Raw genomic sequence first — 22062 nt, forward strand, 5'->3', positions numbered from 1 at the left:
TAGAATAAAACTCTAAAAGAGGGAAGTCAACAGGAGTGTCTATGTTCTCTTATTTATGGATTTTTTTATTCCCAACATGTAGGTAAATGGACTTATACTGTATAACACTTTTCTAGTCTTCTGGCTAAAGTGCTTTTTTCATCATTGGTTCCACCTACCCATTCACCCACTGATGGCAGAGGCTGCTATGTTAATTGTCCATTAGTGTTATTTAATCCTGATTCATACACAATTTGAGGTTCAGTGTCTTACCCAAGTACACCAAGTACACCAGGTCTCTCAACCGACCTTCCAGTTGAGAGACTACCGACTCTCGACCACTGAGCCAAAGCCACCCCCCGATCTCAACGGACATTGTAGATGACGATAGTCTGTCTGTATTCAGATTCGATTGAGATGCGACATGTTAGCATTAGAGATAGCGACCCGAGCAAGATTAAAGCACACGCTCGCCAACCGTCATCTGCTCAAAGCTTTTGACATGAAACCCATTTTACCCAAAGAAGTATTTTTCCTTCTCTCTCACAGTCAGGTAGACAGCCCCCTTTGGTAATGGAGAAATTCACTTTTGAGCGAGAAAGCTTTGAAATTTGATGCAAATTGCAGCGATTTGGCGCGATGCTTCTCTTTTCTTTTCTTTTTTTTTTTTTTCAGTTCTTTCATATTTATCTGAATATCAGACATCAAATGTTTCATTTCAATAGAAAAGTGATATTACTGAAAAAGTCTTATTATCAGATGAAAGCTCCTGAGAAGTTTTTAGCTGGTTAACAAACAGACTCAGATGAATATTGATGCCTCTTTGAGATACAACAAACAAATTGTAATGGCGGCACACCAATCAGGCTTCAAGCTTCAGGGACACACTACTTACTAACACACACACACACACACACACACAGCTACACACAGGGAAGGGGGCGTGGCTGTGTCCATAACCACATTCTAATCTACTGCCTACTACACTCAAACTGCACACACTGCATACTGCCTGCCAATCTGACTGTTAGTATTCTGTTACATGCTATGTTGGATAAGCTAACACCAAGCTAGCACCAAGCTAGCCCAACCGTCAGTCCGTAAATAGAATGCAGTAGAAAACAAATATACATCTGTTTACTGATAACACAACTGTGTAGTCATCTTAAAGTACATGTGACTACATATTAAACATATTCCAGTATGGTTGGTTACTTTTATTTGTAAGCCACTAGTTGGTCAGCTGGCGAGCTCTGCCATTGGATAATCTGAGCCATAATGCATTTTTGGGCGGTTTAATATGACCAGCATATCATACTTAAAAACTCTGGCCGATCGAGTGTACATCTGGGCATTTCTTGCACATACAAAACTGCATACTATGATTTGGGAACATACTCAATATGACATCATATTTATGAATAATATGAATGTAAATGGTTTGGACTGGAGGCTTATTTTTGTCTAACATTTGTCAAAAACACAAACACATTTGTTATAAAACATAATAATGACCAAATGTCATAACTCTTGCATTTATTTCTACCTATATGGTGTACAATGTTGAAATACATTTCAACAAAACTAGAGAAAGAAAAGGCAGCTGATCAAATCGCTTTTGAAACCATTATAAACTGGGTTTGATGGCGAAAGAGGATTTTTAAAGAACAGGTGTTGATTTGCATGAGTTCTGTCATTAAACCTGAACACTTCTCTCGGTTTTTACACCACGATTACAACACTCGCAGTACACATGCTTTCAGCACAGCCAGAAAGTCACACTTTGGTTTGACACATGAGACTCAACAGCCACTTCATCCCGGAGACACAGCGCAAGTGGCCATTTAGAGAGAAACACTGAGAAAGTGGCTCTGGGAATAGCTATCTTTCCCACACCGCCTGAGCTCCTTTTTGTTTGTCTTTAGTGTTGCAGATATGATCAGTTGATTTCTGGCCAGTTGTCTTAGTCTTAGGAGGCATGGCTTTGGTTTGCAGCGTGATATCTGTGATCTTACTAGATGAGGGAAGGAAATGGATATGTTGTTTTCTTTGTATCTACCTTCAGCCTCGTACAAGCAAACACACTGTGGGTAGCAGGGCTCGGTGCCTCTGGAGCCTGCATTGCTCTCCTGGAACAAGGCAGAGGCAGTGTTTCGCTGCAAATCAATGCTTGTTTGACTTCTTGACTAGTCCATGAGGGAGATATTTTGCTTACCTAGAATATCTAATTGAAATGCCTCAGCAAGTCTGTAGATGTCTTCAGGAAGTGGACGTATCCAAATGTCACCAAGTGCTTTATATGCTATCGGTAAGAGTCCTGAGTTTGCCATTTAAGGACTTTTTTTTTTTCTTGGACAAAGCAGGATCTGCATTTCTATGTCTCTACCTGGTATGACAGGTTGCTGTGTTAGCAACTTGACAATCAATTGATATTCTTATCCATAGTCTGATATGAGACCAATATTTACAAAATGAACATCCTGCTGTTTTTAAAGACTTAAAACTAACAGGCGAGACCATAAAGTCAGAGGTACTAAAATAACTGAAAATTGTATTAATTTTGCAACCAGTGGAGTCTTCCCCTGCTGGTCGAAAGCAGGCTTTTCAAGTACAGCTGTTTGTCCTTTGCCTTTATTTGATTGGACAGCCAATAGAGACAGGAAGTGTTCCATTACACCTAGGGTTTGATATCATACACTCTGTAAATGTGGGGAGGAATGAGGACACCAAATATGGTGCGAGCACTTTAACCACTGTGCTAAAACGACCCCCCAACATTCACTTCTTTGTGTCTGTCGGTGCTTAAAGCTCCTGTTAGGAACTTTCAGTTTGTGTTGACTCTGGCGCCCCCCTGTGGACAATAACAAAGTGGTTCCCCTTAACTCTGCTGATATAGAGAACAAACCATATGACGTATTTTTGTAGGCCGACCCGGAAGTAGCATCGCCATGGGGTCTAACGAGAATTCACCTATGGGATGTTTTCATTGGATTTTGGATCATTGCAGAAAATAATCTCTGTGGCAAACGCACGTTTCTGAAGCGTAGGCGTTTTGTTCAGCAGGATAATCCTCACAGATGAACGCCATTTTTATGATGTTTGAAGCGTTAATGCGGCCGACAGAAGTAAAAAGCTAACGTTATGCTACGAGCTAACTACACCACGGTCGGATGATTGTGACGTCACTAGCGTTATGCTTCAGACGATCTCTGATAAACTAATCCACGTAGCTTAATAAATAGTTTACTAACATAATATTCACCTTAACCTGAAGATTAAACCTACAGGAGACATCTCCGACTAGTGAGAGAGTTCCCGCCCTCTGTGTCCGGCGTGATGACGTTTAATGTCCCCGACAACCACTGTAGTCACATTTAGCCACTTGTTAGCAACCGCCTTTTTAAAGACGAGTAAAAACTTCAAACTTCACAAGTGGAGGTATTACCTAACGTAGTTTATGTGGTCTAACAAAACACCAACATCTCTTCAGCTTGTGTTAACCACAGACCTTATTTCAGGCGTCTAACCACAAACCCATTCATAATCCCCGCTGACTTTTAGACGTTAGATCCCATGGCGCTCAAATGCTAACTTACTTCCTGGTTTTAGGACTCATTCCTGTGGCGCTCTATTGTCTTGTACATGTTTAGGATGTGTTTCTTCTGGTTTCTCTAAACCGTTGAATGCATCATTCATTGTAAGTCTTTTCTGACATCTATCCCCCCAGCACATAAAAAAACTCCTCATAATGCATTTTAACTAAAGTTTCCTTCTCCTTACGTCTCAGCTATCATTGTTGTGTTTTCTCTCAGCAGCAGAAGGTTGAAGTAGTGCGGCTCAGTTTTCGTCTTTGTGTCCCTGTTTCTGAACAATATCATTTTCACACGCTGGGGAATTTTGTGTCAAAAGGATTAAAAAAATCTTCAGCAAGAGGACGACACAATCAACACGGTTGACACTGGAGTATCTTCCCTGAGAGCTTCCAATTTCCTTAACCACTCAACATGGCGACCCTCTTAACACACTTCCACACAAAAGCTCATTGTGTACATCTACGCAGCTCTAGGTGCTGTTTACACTGTCGTCGGCTCAGCATTCTGGTCGCGCTTTAGCTTCACAGCATAATGATGATGGCTTTTCACAATATCCAGTGTGTAGGGGGGGAAAAAAATAACAACCAAGGCCACCGCTGTGAATGTCTCGTCTTAGTCACGGCTGTTTTTCTACAGCAATGAGCTTTTTATGCATTAAGCACCAATGTTTTTTTTGTGTTGTGTTGTGGTGCGAGTTGGCCTGCCCGGTTTTCAGCAGTGAGTCCGTGCGAAGCGTTCCCATGAATCTCCTGGTGAGAATTGGGCTGAGACAGACTCAGTCATATGTGTGAAGTACAGCGACACGCTGAAGGCTCAGTGGGATCTCTCTGTCGAGCGCCGGATCACGATTCAGCTGTGTTTCTGGCTCTGCAGTCTGCTCTTCACCCCCCCTGCCACACAGATATGAGACTTTAATTAAACCATGTCGTATCCCAAAAAAAATCATCACATCTCCTGTCACTCTGGTGTGCACGTGCGAGTAGCTGACTTCCTGATCGAGCCTTTTGAAAATTAGAGCACTTTTCATTGAGCATGTAAGAGTTTCTTTTTTAATTGAATTTATCAGCCTGCAGGAAGGAACAAACACCAGGTGTTTCTCTAGCACTCCTCCCAATCTCATCTGTGTCACTTTAGCTTTAGCTTTAGCTCGTAGATGTGCTGCATTAGAGTCGAAGGAAAAGGATTTCCTTTGAATTACGGCATTATGCCCGTTAAATCATCTGCCAGCAGAAGCAGGGATGAGGAAACAAGGATGAATACCCCCCTGCGATGGCTCAGTCAGGTGGCTTACATCAACTCTCTAAATACAGTGAATCTTTCCAGAGTGATACTGAATATGTTTCAGATCGCTGCTCAGAATGACGATCATCTTAGCCAGCACTAATTGAAAGAAACATAACAGCCGGAATATTTTTTTTTTTTTGGTTTAGTCTCTAATGTTGATGTGAGAACATTTCTCCAGTAGTGGCTACTCTTCTTTTTTCTCTCAGGGCAACGCTGTCATGATGTGACTACTCAATGCTCCGACCTTGTAAAGTGTGAGACAGTTGATTGTCAGAGGGGCCAATAGTTCATGGTAGCAAAAGCTGTGGTTTCTTGTGCATGAGCTTGAAACTGTGGAGTAAACTCGCCATCCATCGTGAAATGATCGAGAAAGGAATGTGATGTGTGTTGGAATATACATGCGTGTCTGAAAAACCAAAAAATAACAACATGTCAGACGTCACATATTGAGCGCAGAAATGTAGAAATGAAAGTATATCCTGTATCTCTGAGTAAGAAACACGAGTGGCTTTGTTGTTGTCGGAGCTGTGTTTACACACACACACACAATCAATCATAAAAAACACAGATCATGTTCACTTGCAGAGGTGGAACTACAGCTAGCCAGGAAGTGCTATCAGGATGTCAGCTTTCTAACCCTCTACATTCTCTCAGCCTTAATTACAGGCTACCATGATGTGAGTGTCTCTGTGATAGACAGTTTTATAATCACTTAGCCACAGCTGAGAAAATATTTTACAACACAGTCATTGTATTTTCACATGAGCCACCAGCAATATGAAAAATGTTTTTACACTTTGGTGTTGCTAGTTTGCATCTGCCTTCTATTCGCAATATACACCCAACAAGTGATGCTGCAGTTCAACAGGATACTTGTAGAAAATCTGGACTCCCGAAGACCTTCTGCATATGGAGATGTTGCACTCTAGTGAGCATGAAAATCTCATCCCCGAGTTCTCATTCATAGAGGGGTTTGTCTGAAACATGGTGGGTGTTTTACAGCAGGCAAAGCAATTTGATTTTGAGGCGCACATTTTTTGGTGCTTTGCCCCCCGTGTCACCGTTCATCACTCTCCAACCTAAGAGGCTAATGTATGCTTTGTTCTGTCTTCTTGTCTCTTTACCCCAGCTGCCATCCAGGTGCAAATCACCCCGGCACAAGGAGAGATCAGCGTGGGAGAGTCCAAATTTTTCCTCTGCGAAGGTAAGATTAATCTCAAACAAATGTCATGTTGCTGCAGATTGATTCAAATGCCACCGCCTGCTGTAAAGAAAAATGCAGGCAGTAATAGAGATCATTAGATGAATGGGGATTACAAGTCTGTTGGAATAATTCGACTGTTTTAGATCCAATACACTCTCGTTAGAGGTGAAGCATAAAAGAACGACAAAAAGAGGAGGCAGGGGTGAATTGATGGAGCAGTGTATTCTGAGGAGGTGGTGGGAAGTGGAGATCAGAGGCAGGTAAAGATGAGGGCTTAGCAGAGGGGGGCGAGAGACACAGCTTGAAGAGATAATGAAAGAGAGGTCTTGCACTTTATGGTGTTTTTTTTTTTTCCAGTATTGATTATACATGTACACTCGTCAGATTGTCTGAGGTAAAGGTGGTATTCACATCATATAATCTATTGTACTTTATTTCACAACAGTTAGTTCTGACCGAGTTCTCTGATTGGACAAGAGGCCTTTCATGACCTTTCAGTGTGTTTCCAGAAGTAAAAATCCAAATCATTTTCTCCTTAGCCGATTGGATTATTAGCCATGAAGTCAAATCCATCCAAGGTAGTTTGACCACGAGCTACCCGAGTGTGAAACAAATTATATTTGATCGTGTAGGAGACACAAGTTTGTATAGAAACCTCGTTTTGAGAAAAACATGGTTTATTTGCGATATCGGGGGAAAAGAACTACACTACCCACGATCAACGAGTCACAGCAAGGTCTCAGATTGGTGGAGCTCGCTGTTACCATGGCAATGTTTTCCACCCCTATGCGCCATATATATACATATATATGCAAACTGACAGTTTCGCTAGCAGGCTAGGTAGTTGGTTAGCGAACAGGAAATGTACTAATTACCTGGTCATGCTGCAGTGAATGTAGTTTATATATTCAACCACATAAACTACAGATAAAGATAAAAGATAAAGATAAACTTTATTGATCCTATAGCTATAACAACGACGTTACATGTAAAAAGAATATAATATAATGTATAATTTTATCGTTCGCAATGGATTGTGGGTTTGCCCCATTTCAAGGTGGCCTCTTCGCCCTAGCCATGACCGTGTCCACATTTTTCTTTTTATCCCTTCTCTTCACATTTTTTCTAACATGTTGATAATGTTTGTAACATTGTGTGAGAGAGACGCAGCTGTTCTTTTTTTCAGGGACATTTCAATTCACCATTGTATTCGGGATGTCATACATCTCAGAGTTGAATGCTGTATAACCTCACTAAGTAAAACTGAGCTGCACTGTATGGCCGGATACCACTTGAAGAAAGAACATGTTTTTTGAACAGACCCTTGAAAAAGAGCCTTTTAAATGAAACAGTACGGCGCCGACTCTAATTCATCACCTGTAGCTACATCACCACTTGTAGAAGAGTTTCAGTGGAAACAAGTCAGATAAATATATCGTCAATCTGTGTGCATGTAGAATTTAAAACCTTGACACTTTTTTTTTGTTCTATGAGGGAGAGCGTGTTAAGCGCGAATTCAAATTCTGCACATGAAAAGAATGTCAAAATGCATTTAGGAGCACAGTCTCAGCTTGCACTCGTCTTCATAAAACATGAATAACGTTGAAAAAGATGTTTGATTTTTCTTTCAGTAAGAGATGACTGCTACTAAATAATCCACTGTTTCCACTGAGAAAACAGAAATGATTCATATAGCTCCCCTTTTGTTTTAGTTTGCATGTTTCTTTGATTTTTTGGGGATAAACACTGAGGCGGGAAGGGATGGTTTTGATGTGAAAATAATGTTCCCCAATCATTTTCACTCGATAGAATTTTTGATTTAGAAATTGTCAATAATGTTCTTTTCCTCTGATCTTTCATTTTTTTCCATGTACTTGATGTTTATCATGCAATCATGGCGTAAACAAATTAGAGTAGTTACTCATCTCTGATGTTATATATTTTAAAAATATTGGTTCAGGAGCTTCAATTCATGTATGAGCTGAAAATGAACCTTAAATGGATACTAATAGCATTTGATTATATACAGTACTGCTGGGGGTTTGATTCAATCACATATCTTGGGAAGCACAAAGCGGCTAAACATTTTAACATTTAAATACTGTGATTATTGTTGCAGCTGTGATCCTTGCAGATTTCCTGCCTGCATCGCCTCATGCGTCATATTTTATGTTTCAGTGGTGGGAGATGCTAAAGACATTGACTGGTTCGCCCCCAGCGGAGAGAAGATCCTCCCCAACAGGCCAGACATGTTTGTGAGCCGCAGCGATGAAACCATGTCGACCCTCACCATTTACCACGCCAACGTGGACAGCGCCGGGATCTACAAGTGTGTGGCAAAGAACGGGGACAAGGAGGCCCAGGCCACAGTCCAAGTCAAGATCTTTCGTAAGTCTCTCTTTTTGATTAAGACTGGAGGTTTTCGTGAAGAATGTTATGCTTTAAAGTAGATTCAAACAACAGATGAACATAAAGATCTACTCTGTAATCCAAGACAACTAAGTCTTCATTAAAACTTCATTAACATATCCTCCGGTTTATTTTTGGCTGTGTCTTAAGAAGCTGAAGATTTTAAGACTATTTGATTTGACTTAATTTTCACGCCTAAAGAGAGCCCCGGGTTGGAATAATGCAAATGCTTCTGTGATTGTGTTGTTGCAGGAAAGAGATTGTAAGGAATGAAAAATACAGAAGCATTCATGTTATATAGTAATCTATGTGGTTGTAATTGATCAAGAAATGTTCTTGAATCACAAAGTAATTTTGGACCAATTTTTGCCCAAAAAGTTTGGGATGATTTTGGGTTTGCCCGAGGCTGAGCTGTGGTAAAATATATTTTTTTACCAATTGCACCAGTAACCCCAGGATGTCACATTGGAATAACCACAGCCAACACATCCAAGTATGGGTTTTAATGGGCTTCACCTTGTTATGTTGACTAAAATGTGGCTTTGAAGTAAGTTAGCATTGGGACCCACATGGGTTATACTCCAGAGTCCTCAGAATTGGGGATGCCATTGAAAGAGTAATGTGAGCGCTGTGGCAGAACCAATTCAGTTAAATGCTTCCCATGTAGACCTTATATGGAACAAATCGATTGCCCCTTATCAATCATTCTTGACTAACACATAGGGCCTCCATGGAAACCATATTTGGGCTTCCCAATATGTCCCCACATGTCTTAGCTAGATTGGAACTGGGGATTTTCAGATAGTCCTTGTGTATTTCTGAATGCAAGCAAAGCTTCTTTGAACTATATTTACCTGAACTCACACCATCTGTGATTATTTCAAATCCAAACCAGCTAAACATTCTTTAGAGAGGCAGACTCTAAACCATATGGTGGCTCGTTGCACCACTAATCACCTGTAAGATCTTTTTTTAAAGTGTGAATTTTCCACTTGACAGTTTCCACCTTTTGAAGTGACAGACTAATAGTTGAGATAGTCTTTAAATGCGTCATGCATGTGTTTTTTTCACATCTCCCTACAGAAAAGATCACCTTCCAGGACGCTCCCAGCCCACAGGAGTTCAACGATGGCGACGACGCTGATCTAGTGTGCGATGTGATCAGCTCGCCGCCGCCCACCATCATTTGGAAGCATAAGGGCGCCAAGATCCAGGCTGCCAAAGACGGTGAGCCAATTCAAACATCAAACTGTTCCAGTGCTTGAACTACTTTCTCACCTCCAACCCGTCTTCCCATCTCATCTCTCTGACTCCTCGAGCAGTAACCTCAGCATCCTGCCAGTGCTGTCTGCCAATTCATGCTCTCCAATCAATTTGCCACACTTTTCCTCTTCTCCTTCTCACGCTGCCCGACATCTATGAACTAAGCCATGCATTTTCAGCAGGGAAGTCTTAGACCTCATAGACGATGCTTGAACATGGAAACTGTATTTTTTTGGCCTAGCGAGGAGTGGATTTTGTCACCAGTAAAGATGTCTGAGGGCAGATTGGTCCTAAAATTACCCTAAAAGAGAGTGAAATACTCTGGAGGCTGAAAATATCACCAGCTGAAGCCCCAAAAAGAGTGGAACAGGCGAATAGTATATGTGTGCCACTGCTTTTACAAAGTAGATAAAGATGCAGTCTCGTCCTACGTTGTCACTTTATTGTCATTTTTTATTTCTTTAGGGTACGGCTCTACCAAAGTTCTCCCGACGGAAGAAACAGACACTAGCTTTTAAGAAGCACATACACCACCACCACCAGTGGCACCAAGTCTCACAGATGGACTGGGATGTAACGTCTTAGCTCTTCAGCTTAATGCTAAAACATAATGGCAATTTACTTTTAGATCGGTTTTTTTAAGTCAAGAGATTGATGATACTTTCTCTGCATCTCTACAGTCTGTAACGCTACAGTTGTGTCATTATCACAGTGGTCGAAACACTAGATGAAAAACATTAGATCACACCGATTTGCTACCGATGAAAGTTGCAGTGTCTGAGGTGAGAGCTGCGTCCAGTGGGAAACTGTGGACAAACCAATGAGGGAGAAGCCTCAGGTCACCTGCTTGGCAGAAGTTGAAGGGCTTACATACACTTTTATTTTGCCATTTCCCTTAACCAGGAAGTGTATGTACTCACACTGAAATGATCCAGTACGATTAGGAACTATTTTTAAATTTTTGCTGTAAGGCATTGTTCACATTACCTAATTAATTTATGTTAAATATGTTTAAGTCAGAAGCTTGGAGCCACCTATAACACATTAATCGTTTTGTTTCTCCCGTAAAAAATGGCAATTCTTACAGAGAAAAAAACATTTAAATTCAAGCCCCAGATATTATAATTGAATCTGTTTTGGACTCAAAAAAGAAAAAGAAATGATAAAAACTCACACTCACTCATTTCTGCTCCATGAAAGGGTTTGCAATCAGGCCCAGAATATTACAGAAACCTGATTTTCTTTCTCTGGGGCGACTTTGAAGGCTTTAAAGTGGTCAGATAAATATGTTCAAACTGTGATTTGTTTGTTTGTTCAATGTTCGGCTGATCTTCTGTGCTCCATTTTTAAATAGTGGTTACCCAAAAACGACTTTCTCTGTCATTCTGGTTATAACAGCTTGGCTATGAAACACCTCTATTCAGTCCAGACTTCTATATGTGTTATTGTCTACTTCAAACTGACATAGCACCCATTTCATGTTTTAAATCTGCACAGATATCTGCACTGAGCCTCCAATTGTCTCTACTTATATGCTCATTGAAATGTTGCTAAAAGCTATCCTTGTCTCGTTTGAACAGCATTTGTTCTCACGTACTAAAAATAACTATTTTCATACACCCTTCAAACAACATTACATCTACTTATTATGAGTATTATCTGCAACATAAAAGCACGACAGACCAGTCAAAGATATCAAGTAGTCCTCTCAGCCACCTCACAGCACACAATCAGGTTTTTGTGGAAGGCAATCCCCAAACCCTTTAACACCGGTGTATGAGTGTTTTTGGGCGTTCTCTGTTGGGGTGTAGTCCCCATCCCCATGGGATTGCCAAGTGTCTCTGCAGTATCTGTACTATTAAAGGTACTCTGTGAAAAATCCCAATATCAAAGAGAATTGCCTTTAGCAATTTTAGGCTTGAAAGGAGGTTTGGAAAAGTTTGCATCTTGCTGCAGCTCCAGAGGACTTAAGGCTGTAATCAGCTTCAATTTACAGCCGCACAATGGATTCTCATAGTGAGTCATGGTCACAGCAGGAATAAAAAAAACAAACCCGAACAGAACAAAAGCTCCGAAAGGTCTATAGAAACTTGTCAAACAACTCTGCATATTAATCCTTATTTTTCACTGGCGTTCCCTTTTGTTCTGAAACGTTGGTGCCAGTAAAAATTATTTGGAGCTTTGTTACGTGATGATCAGAACTAAAGCAATTAGTGCTGTTGTAGAGGAACTGTGAGGATTTTAACGAGACCAGACAAATAAGCACTGTAGAGGTGAATTATTCACTTCTTCCTCCGACATTTAGCAGGATTAGTTAGTGGAGATGTTGTGATATCTCAATATCATCTGTTTATATCATCAAAACATTTTTTAAACTTTTAAAATTGACTCATTTGAAGTTAAAGGCTTTATATTCAATTTTTCACACTTAAATATAATAGAAATCAAGTATATCCTCTGAAAATAACTCTGTGAGTCATGACTGTCTACAATGGGTGTAACACCCGAGTCCCACTGTCTGTGATGTTTTCAGAGTTTTCCTATCTTCACTTTGTTTACATCGCCGGGACGGCCGGCTGACTCCTCCCCTCGCGTCTAAAAGTTGTTTAATTGAGGGACTAGAGAAAAGAAGAATAACATACTGTACTCACTGCTTAACTGTGTTTCTAGATCACGCTCATTTCGGGTAAATTTACAATCAGTGTGACGATACGAGTATAATAAAGATCGCTAGCATTAGCATGCTAACACAACAATGCAGCGCGAGTTGTTTTGGTTTCATGCTGGTGCTCAAGGGCGACATCTGCTGGATCAAAAAATCACATATAAAGCCTTTAAGTAGATTAGTCAAAAGCAGATACTGTATGTCCCTGGTTCAAATCCCGGTTTGGCCAAGAATTAAGTTAGTTTCATGACGATTGTTTTTTTAATTGATACAAATGTATCTCACATTATCATCTGAAATAAGTGAACTTAACATTTTAAGGCAGCCTGGACTCTACAAATTTAAAGTTCAAACAACTATTTCTTAACTAACAAAATCAGGAGAAACATTAGGATTTATATTTTAACTTGGCACAACATGTTGGATAACCAATTACCATTTATAGTCAGCAATGCGCTAAGTGGTCCAAAACAGCAGGCCGTCCCCTCCAACGATCCAGAGAAAGCTTCAACATTTGTATGACTTTGAGCCCAGATCAAAACAGTAGAACGTTATCCAACCTGAACATGACGTAACAGGCAAACAGCCGCTGTGTGAGTATAGTGAACGGTGAAATGTGCTGCAGGAGAGGAGCTTTTCTGTGGACATTTTGAAACCATTGTAAAATCTATGGTTTACTGCAGCTGCTGTCCTCCATGAAGTAACAAGTCATAAACATTTCCCCCACCTCCAACTAACATGAGGAGGGCCTTAATGGTAGTATATTTATATATTTTCTTGTCCAATTAATTATTTAATCTGGCAACAACTGAAGCTGCAGCAGGAAACAAGAGTTCAGAGCAGCTTCACCTCAGAGAGTTCAACTCCAACTTCCCTCTGCTGCCTTTGTTTTACACTTGGCCTGGGCCTATTTTAACCTCGCAGTAACCCCTCCTTTTGGTGACCGCTGGAGAGCTTGCAGTCGCCACAGTGTTGTGCTAAGCCCGCCTTTATTCTTGGAGTCTGGTCAAGGAATGTGTTTTTCACTGGAAAAACCACTAATTGCAGCCGACAGTGAAAACTGAAAACTGCTTATGCAATCTTCCTCAGAGCAGCAGTTGACCTCACCATACGCTGCGTGCTGCGTTGTTAATGTTCCCATCAAAATGTTGTCGTTGTCAGACGTGTCAACGTATCATGGATTAACAGCTGGTTAAGGGAACGTAAAGCTCTCTCTTCTGTTTGGATTCTACACTGAGCCCACGCTCAAAGTTAGAAATGAAATATCTAGACATGAGCAAAATAAACCGAATAAAGATAAAAATATATTTTCCAAGTCTCTGTACCTAGAGAGAGAATTAAATCTATTTTACTCGTGCACAAGCCAGGAGACAGAATGAAGACAATTATATTACAATGATTTCTCAAAGTGAAAAAAAAACAGAATGTTCAAATCATAGACTGTAAATATTAATGGACGAAGCCTGAAGGCGGGTTTTAAGCCTCTTGATGAACCGCTTCATCGCGCCCACCTGTCAATCATGTCAGCTACACGCCTAACTATGGATAACACACAGCTGTACACAGTTTCCTCCTGATGCTGCCTTCCTATTGGCTGCCGAGCCAGGAAGCTAAACCAAACCAGCCATGAAAACATATGCATCATGAAGCAGATACAAATATCATTATCAGGAGTTAAAGTCCTCATAACAAAAGAGTCAGTAGAGGTGGAACTCATTTTAACTGCTTTATATGTTGGTTGGTTGGTTGGTTCATACCACAACCCTGAGCCCTTTCATAAGAAGATCAACATATTCTAGCATCATTTTGAAAGTGTTGAGCGTGCCTGTGCTGCTCGGTGATAGGTTTGTGATTCTGGGAACATGCCAGGTGGATGTGAGGGAGCCCTGCAGAGCTGGCAGATGTTGAATGTTAGAGAAGGATTCATTCAGCCGTACATTTATATCAGTTATATTCCTATTACTTCTACAGACAATAACTGTAATTAACACTTATACTAGTACAATTACAAAGTGCTGTATCATAGGGATTCCTATTTTGGGTATTAAGGTATTGAAAATATGTTTTATGATGAGATGCCCTGAAGCTACTGCTTAATATGCACTGCTAGAAGAAACAAAAATGTCTGACATTAACGCAGCAGCCTGTGTGGAATGTGGATAGTTGTCTCGAGGTGTCGTCCAGTTAGCCAATCAGCGTCAGGTTGGTGTGCAGCTGCTGCTAAGTCGCTTGTTCATGTAATGATTCAGGCCCCCGGGATAGGTGACAACACTGAAGTGATATGAACATGAACAAGGCAGACATAAGGATGACAGCCAAAGTGATTGCAGATACTCTCCTGGTTCAAAAACGAAATGTTAAACCGATAATGGGGCACCGATAGCCTCGCGGTTATGAAGCATTCCCCATGTACGGAGGCTATAGTCCTCGTCGCAGCGGCCTTGGGTTGGAATCCCACCTCTGCCCTTTGCTTCATGTCACCCCCCCCCCCCCCCCCCCCCCCCCCCCCACTCTCTCCACCACCCATCATTTCCTGTTTCTCTTCAGCTGTCCAATCTAATAAAGGCAAAAAGGCCCCAAAAATGTCACTTAAAAAATGGTGTCAGAGGGGGACAGATGTTTTAACAGATGAATTAAAATTATGATGCATGTGGCGAGGCAGTTTTTGGGATGATAGAGATAGTTTGCAGTAGTTAAGGATTGAGCTAAGTGGATCATACCACACAACACATCCAATTGAAACTGAAAAAAAGAAACAATTTTAATCCTCTTAGACTTGAAAGTAGCATCAAATTGATTTAATATGTTGTCAAATCGCTGAGATTGTGGAATAAAATGCTCAGACTCAGAAGTGACAAGGAGAAATGTTGGTTATTGTTTTGTATTGAATAGAACCTAGAATAGAAAATGACTTCTTTTTATACTTCTCCATGTTCAAAGGCAGAAATTAGACTTTGACATGACTAAAAAACACACAAGAAAATACATCATAGAGCTAGCTAGATTACAGCAGGGCAGCAGGTTCTTAATTATAATAACTGAAGAGGTGTAAAATAATAACATAACGGTCGTCGTGCAGGACGAGGCCAAAATCTATTCCAGCACTCAGCATACGATTATATGAATTGAGTTATTTTATCGCACATCTTTGGCTATAGGAGCACAAGTCTGGTACCCGCTCATTAGCATGGATATTGAACTTGTTACATTAGACTGCAGCGGAGGAGCTCCCGTCCCCAATGAGAGAACGAGCCTGCCTGTGAAAGAACCACCTAACAAGAACTCTATAAATAGCCGTTTACAACTTTGAAACTAGGGAGTTTTAAAGTACGTCTCTCCTGGTCATACCTTTCAGAGAAATGTGGGTTTTTTTCTGCAATTTTCCTCATTTGGAAAAAAACAAGAACGACCCAGATCCCCTGAAACGTGTGAGAAACAACACCTGGTTTCAGTTAAGACGGCGCACTCTGTTACTGTGTGTTTATGGCTGCTTTAATTATAGGTGCAACACTTTGTCGGTTCTCTATGACGGTTGTTAAACACGGCTGAAATACGTCTGGAGTGGCCACGGTGTCATGCAGGGCTCTCTGCGTTCTTCCGACCACTCGCTTGATTACCGGGGATAATTAGACCCTTTTTACTCTGGCTCCAGCTTCCTGTCTGAGAATTTAACTGAAGTATTCCAGTTTTTATAAATCATGCTCTTGAGCCTCTCCCTGATTTAAGTGCACTGTGAGGAGATTTCTTTTTTTAAACAGAAGGACATAATCAAACTTTCACACTTCAATTAAGGTCTTGTTGCCTTTTTTTAGATTTTGATATTCTTAATATTTAAAGCATTGAAGCCAAGGTTACAGACCATTTACAAAGGTTGACATAAAAGCATATAAAGAGCACATAACATATCCATCATTATCTGCCCGTACAAGCCAGATTTAAAATGAACTATTTTTATATCTTGATTACGGTGCCTGATGAATAACCTTCCTCTGTTGGCCTTTTGTGTTTCAGTGCGATTCAAGATCATGGGTAATGGCCACCTGCATATCCGCGGCATCAAGAAGACAGATGAGGGCATGTACAACTGCGAGGCTCGCGTCATGGCCAGAGGAGAGATCGACTTCAGGATGATCAAGGTCGTAGTTAACGGTGAGTACTGTGTCTCTTTCACGTTCACCTCCTGCTCTCCGCCCGACCTCCTAAACTAAAGGAAACAAAGTTGCTCAACATTTTTGGGGTGTCGACCCTGAAATATGTAGAAATGTTATTTTAAAGCCTTGGATTTGTAAACAAAAAAAAATTAATTAATTAATTACTGTATTTTTCCATGAACGTTGGTTTGATGTGATCTGTACATCTGTCATCAGCCAGTCCGTTTCTTTAGTCCACAGCATGACATCTGAACACATATTAGCAGGAATGTCATGTAACTTTGATTTTGATACCTATGACCCTTAAATGATTCCTATCCTGTCCATCCAAGTGCTCATGATGGATAGGCCGGATCTTTGTAACATAACAATAAGTAAGGTCTTTTTACCTGCTCTTTTGTAACGTTAACAGACAAAGAGTAAGGTCTTTTACCTGCTTTTTGTAAAGTGTCTCGAGATAACACTTGTTATGAGTTGACGCTATACAAATAAAAATTGATTGATTGATTGATCCTTTAAATTCTTTTTACAGAAATTCTTGTGGAAACACAAATATCGCAATATAATCAACAGGTAGAACAGTTACATTTGCAGAAAGTGGAAGGCTTTGTGATGTTCTGTAATGCTTACATACTTCTTCATGGTTGCATATTAAGGCAAATCAGAATTTAAATTCATTTTAAATTGCCCTAGTTTCCTGTAGTCGACTCTTCTTTTATTGTATTTTGTCATGTAGTGGGTATGATTCATGTTTTAAAAGAAAACACTTTTGGGCTTAAGGTGTGTAAAAGTTTTCATTTACTTCCAAAATCTTATTTTTTAACCATCATGACAATCAGTAATAAAACAGGAAGTACATCACACAGAAACGCCACATGATGTCATTTTTAGATTCATAATTTTATGCAGAGATTTACAGTTTACCTCATCAGATACTTTAAACAATCTCTGCAGGGGATCTTTAAAAATCCTGTGCCTAACCGTTGCCATGTCTTTTTCAGTTCTTCCCACCATCCGTCCCAGGCTGTTGGACGTCAACGCCACGGCGGACATCGGAAGCACGGCTCTGTTGGCCTGCGACGCAGACGGCTTCCCTGAACCCACCGTCACCTGGGCACAGTACGTCATCACTGCTGCCAATGGCATATGTGCTTAATAGAGTAGGATCAGGGCTGCATCTGAGCTGTCATAAATACTTACCCCCCAAAAATACTGAAAACATCACAGCAGGAATAAAGAGAAGACAAAAACCTTACACAGATCCTCGTAAAACATGATGATAAAAACACAAAAACAAACACTTGTTATGACATCTAATGCATTACTGCTGGTTCCACTTGCACTGTTAGATCTGTCCGAACAGAGAGGCCATTTGCATACGTTTGAATGGATTTCATAAATATGATATCCAGTGTAAAGCTGTGAATCCAACACTGCAACTCAAGGGCTGCCGTTTTCTTTTCTGCTTGCATAAGAAATGTTCCCAGAATAAGGATCAGACGACTAAAAAAATCATTATAACATCTCTAAATGTTGTTTTTTATAAGCTGCAAGGCTTCTGTTACAGATCTTTTATCACTCGGGTATCATGTTTGAGTTCAATCCTCAGAGTTATCTTCACTTTCTACCTAAAACCTCTCATTACTTCCACCTTAAAAAGTAGAAATGAGTTGTTAGCAGACGTCTGTATTTTGTGCTTTGCCTAAAGCCAGATCAAGGATTAAGTGAGGTTCGTCTCCTTTGGCTTTTCTTCCTTAGCATTTCGAGAAGTCCAGCTGTTAATCTAATGGTTGCAGTTAAGTCCAGGTTCACTTCACTTAGTTACACACTGTCCTAATCTAAGAAGACCTGAGGTTTATCTTTAGTGCAGGAGAGCAGGGTGTTGCTTTATCAATGACACTTGTTTAAAGGTGGGACTGCGCCCTTCAGGAACAGGATGCACTCTATTGACCGTGTCACAGGGATGTGTATTAATCAGGTGGACAGTTTCCTCGCTGGAGTCGTTGGGCTATCTCTGCCCTCTGTCTCCAGCTGCTGGACACAGTGCCAACGACAGGGTGCAGACACACTGAGGATAGAACTGGGTCTGATAAATGTCTTTCATATCAACATGTAGGACCCTAAAAACAAAGTTTCTGAGTTACTTTTGGCAAATATCAGTCATCTTATTGTTTAACATGCCACCCTGCGCCCAGCCGCCACCCTCTGACCGTGTCGTCCCCTCAACCACCTCCGTCCTCATTAACACACGGCCTGTCTGACCTCCACCTCGGCGCCAAGGAAGTGTGGACAACAGGAACGCGAGGAATAAAAAGGAGAAATCCTGCCTGCGTATCATCCCGTATGCTCTTTTCTAAAAGCGTCTCAAAATCACACTTGTTATGAATTGGCGCCATACAAATAATGATTGATTGATTGTAAAGATCAACATGATGCTTGAATGGCTCGCCAATCTGTAGCCAATTTTTCAGCCTAAAAAAGGAAGAGTAGACTTGGTTCCTTAAATTTTAAACATAGTTTTTTTCTTATTGTGCTCATTAAATATGTAAATCTAGAAGAGCTCCAAACAAGCCCTCTAAAAGGCTACTTCAAAACCAACCAGAAGTGCAAATTGTGTGTTCAGAACTAATCCACTTTTTTTTGCCCTCCCTATAAATTGAGCCTTCTGATCAAGTCTGAAATAAATGAGATGTAACATTTCTCCCTCTCCGGTGCTGCTGCTCTCTTCTCTGTTTTGCAGGACTCCATATGCACCACATATAGATTTCAGGGGAAGCTAGAGCTGTGAAGTGTTTGTAAATAGGGCATGAATATGGATTTGCGTGGCCTTGCCTTCAAGTAGTTGTGTGGGTGAAATGATGAGATTTACATGTATTTATATTTTCATCACTGTAACAAGTGCAAGAACAGCTCTGATGAGTGTTATTAGGCAGGTTTCCACTCTGCACACGCTCTTTCAATGCCATACCGTTTCCTCTGTGGTTAAATACGAGGCACTTGTGCATATTTTATTCAGAAGTGGAGGTGCACCTGGTCGCACAAGCTGCTTGTAAAGTTGAAATTTGGCTCAGCCGTAGCATGTGCGCAAAAATGCCTTGGATTTAAAATGTAAAAAATTCAAGCATTGGATTAAAAATATGACATGGTACTGCCGATGTGCATTTCTGAAAAAAATTTAATGGAGCATCGAAGGACCAATAGTATTCGCTCTACAGTAAAGTTATCTTCAGTGTGCCACAGAGTTTAGATTTTTTCATGTTATGTTCCTTCAACTGTGTGCACTTGAGACCATAGAGGCTTTGCACGGGGTATCTGTTGATCAACAGTGTTTATAGAGGAAATTCAGTAAAGGACTTCAGATGCAAAATATGAAAAATGATTTATCTTCTGGAATTTATTTAGTTTAAACTCAATAATTAGGAACTAAAACTCACAAATCAGAAAAATATTTTCATTTTGAATACCCTGATAGAATTATCATCCTGAAATGAAGCTGAACTAAATCAAATCTCACATATGTATTGGTGTATCTCACTAAAATATCAACAGCCAGGGTAACTTGCACATCGTATCTTTCCAACATCATCTCCAGACTTACCAAATAACAACAACAACAACAAGAGGGCTTAATGGAAGCCCCTCAGGACGACAGGATTTGTCAGTGCCACTGGCCATTGTTAAAGTTACTCGCTCGGATGATTCACACACCCACTCTGAGATCTGATGCACAAGGTTTAAAGACTCGACACTGATGTCACAACATGCCCACCTCTGTTCCTGACACACAATACAGTCATGATTCACACGACGGGTTAGGGGTTGCATTAACAATCTGTAGTTTAGGCATTTAATACAACTTATCCTGTCACTTTGTTGATGGGAGAGATGTTTTATGCATACAGGTTCTTTGTATGAATACTTAAGGTATTCATTTCTGACTTAGATTGGACATTCTGATGAGTAGTACAGACAAACTTAATAACCTTATAGTTTCACCGAACAAGAAACCTTTTATTTGTTCTGGTAATCTCAAAGGAGTAAAATCACAGTCATGCAAAAGTATTACATAGTGATGCTTCTTTCTCTAACAGATGATCTTTGGCAGGATAAGTAGAGACATTTTTGAAAGAGATTTGTCTGTATTTAAATACAGTTGGTCCAATTTAGAAACTGCCTCCAGTACAAATATGTGCTGGCAGTATCGTTAACTACATCAGTCCGTTTGGGGTCGCGGGGGGCTGGAGCAGATCCAATCCAATTTTAATAGAACTACTGTGACATTAATAGACGGAAGAAAAGAAGATAAACAAGTTCATAAAGTGGAATTGGTATCCAACAATCTCTAAATCACCTCAAAATAAATCGAGAATGACACCGACTTTCTGAACTCTTTAGATTCAAAACCAACTAGGAAGAGAGTAATGACTTAACACACAAGCCGTGTGATGGATTTTTGTATTAGACTAATATATCTCGACTAACTTTCTTCAGTGTAAATTGGGGATACTTGATCACCTCTCCAGTTTGACAAATACCAACCACCTATCATTTCTCCTCGTAAAGCTGTTTGCTTAGTGCGCTTACATATTCATGGTGCATAATTTAGGGCTGTCACACAGCAGCACCGGCGCTGTGCAGAGGAAGCAAATAAGACCATCGAACTCCCTGATGTTTCTCACAGCTGTTGTCCCGTACAGTAAAGCCGGTGGGTGACGTCGAAGCTGAGGTTCAGGGACACGCAGTGCCTTTCAGAGAGAGAGATTTGAGGGAAGCAGGGAGGTTGAAGCGAGGTACAGATGGGTGAGGCACTGGAAAAACAGACGGGTAAAGCTCTTGTTTGTTATTTGTCATTCACTGTCTCCCTGCGAAAAGGCTTCGGGAAGGTTGCCATTTGAGGCATACAAATACCTAATTCTCCTCAAACAGGATTGCAACCTCCAGTGAAGCCTCAGCTTCTCAGAACTGAAAAAGAACCACATTATAATCGAATTGGTGCATGGCCTCTCTTAAAACACAGATTTGTAAAGGCTAAAGGAGAGCTAGGGCAAACAAAAAGCTCAGGATGTGTTGGAGAACTTCAGCACAGGGCAGCTTTTTTTTGGGGTTTCCCAGTCTTTGTTGTGTACCAGCTGGTTTCCCTCCTGAGATAACCCCCCCCCCCCCCTCCCCAAACGCATCATTGTCAGCGTGTCAGAAAAAAGGAACTTGTCAGCTCCTCAAGATGTAAAAGCGAACATTTCCAAATTCTCACCCTCCCATGTCTTTTCCCTCTTTTTCTTTTTTTCTCCCCCCGTCTCTTACAGTAACAACATCGTCCTTGAAACGGGCGATAAGTACAGCCTGAACGAGGACGGATCGGAATTGTTAATAAAAGACGTCAAGAAAGTGGACGAAGGAGATTACACTTGCATCGCCAAGAACAAGGCGGGGGAGAAAGCAGAGGAAGTCAGCCTGAACGTGTTCGGTAAGAGAATAACTCAGTTTCTCCTATGATAGCTCAGTGGGAACGCTGAG

General features: G+C 40.7%; 1 protein-coding gene across 12 annotated transcripts in view; it reads left to right on the plus strand.

The window, feature by feature from the left end:
• ncam1a (neural cell adhesion molecule 1a) overlaps positions 1-22062 on the plus strand; it is a 284217-nt gene that overhangs the window by 185368 nt on the left and 76787 nt on the right. For all 12 annotated transcript variants that reach the window (XM_061056405.1, XM_061056406.1, XM_061056409.1 and 9 more), the window contains exons 2-7: positions 5986-6060; positions 8239-8448; positions 9553-9696; positions 16409-16546; positions 17550-17667; positions 21852-22012. In XM_061056405.1, coding sequence (XP_060912388.1) covers positions 5986-6060; positions 8239-8448; positions 9553-9696; positions 16409-16546; positions 17550-17667; positions 21852-22012 — 846 coding nt within the window. The remainder of the gene's footprint in view (positions 1-5985; positions 6061-8238; positions 8449-9552; positions 9697-16408; positions 16547-17549; positions 17668-21851; positions 22013-22062) is intronic.

The sequence above is a fragment of the Labrus mixtus genome, chromosome 14, assembly GCF_963584025.1.
Source record: "Labrus mixtus chromosome 14, fLabMix1.1, whole genome shotgun sequence".
Taxonomy (NCBI): domain Eukaryota; kingdom Metazoa; phylum Chordata; class Actinopteri; order Labriformes; family Labridae; genus Labrus; species Labrus mixtus.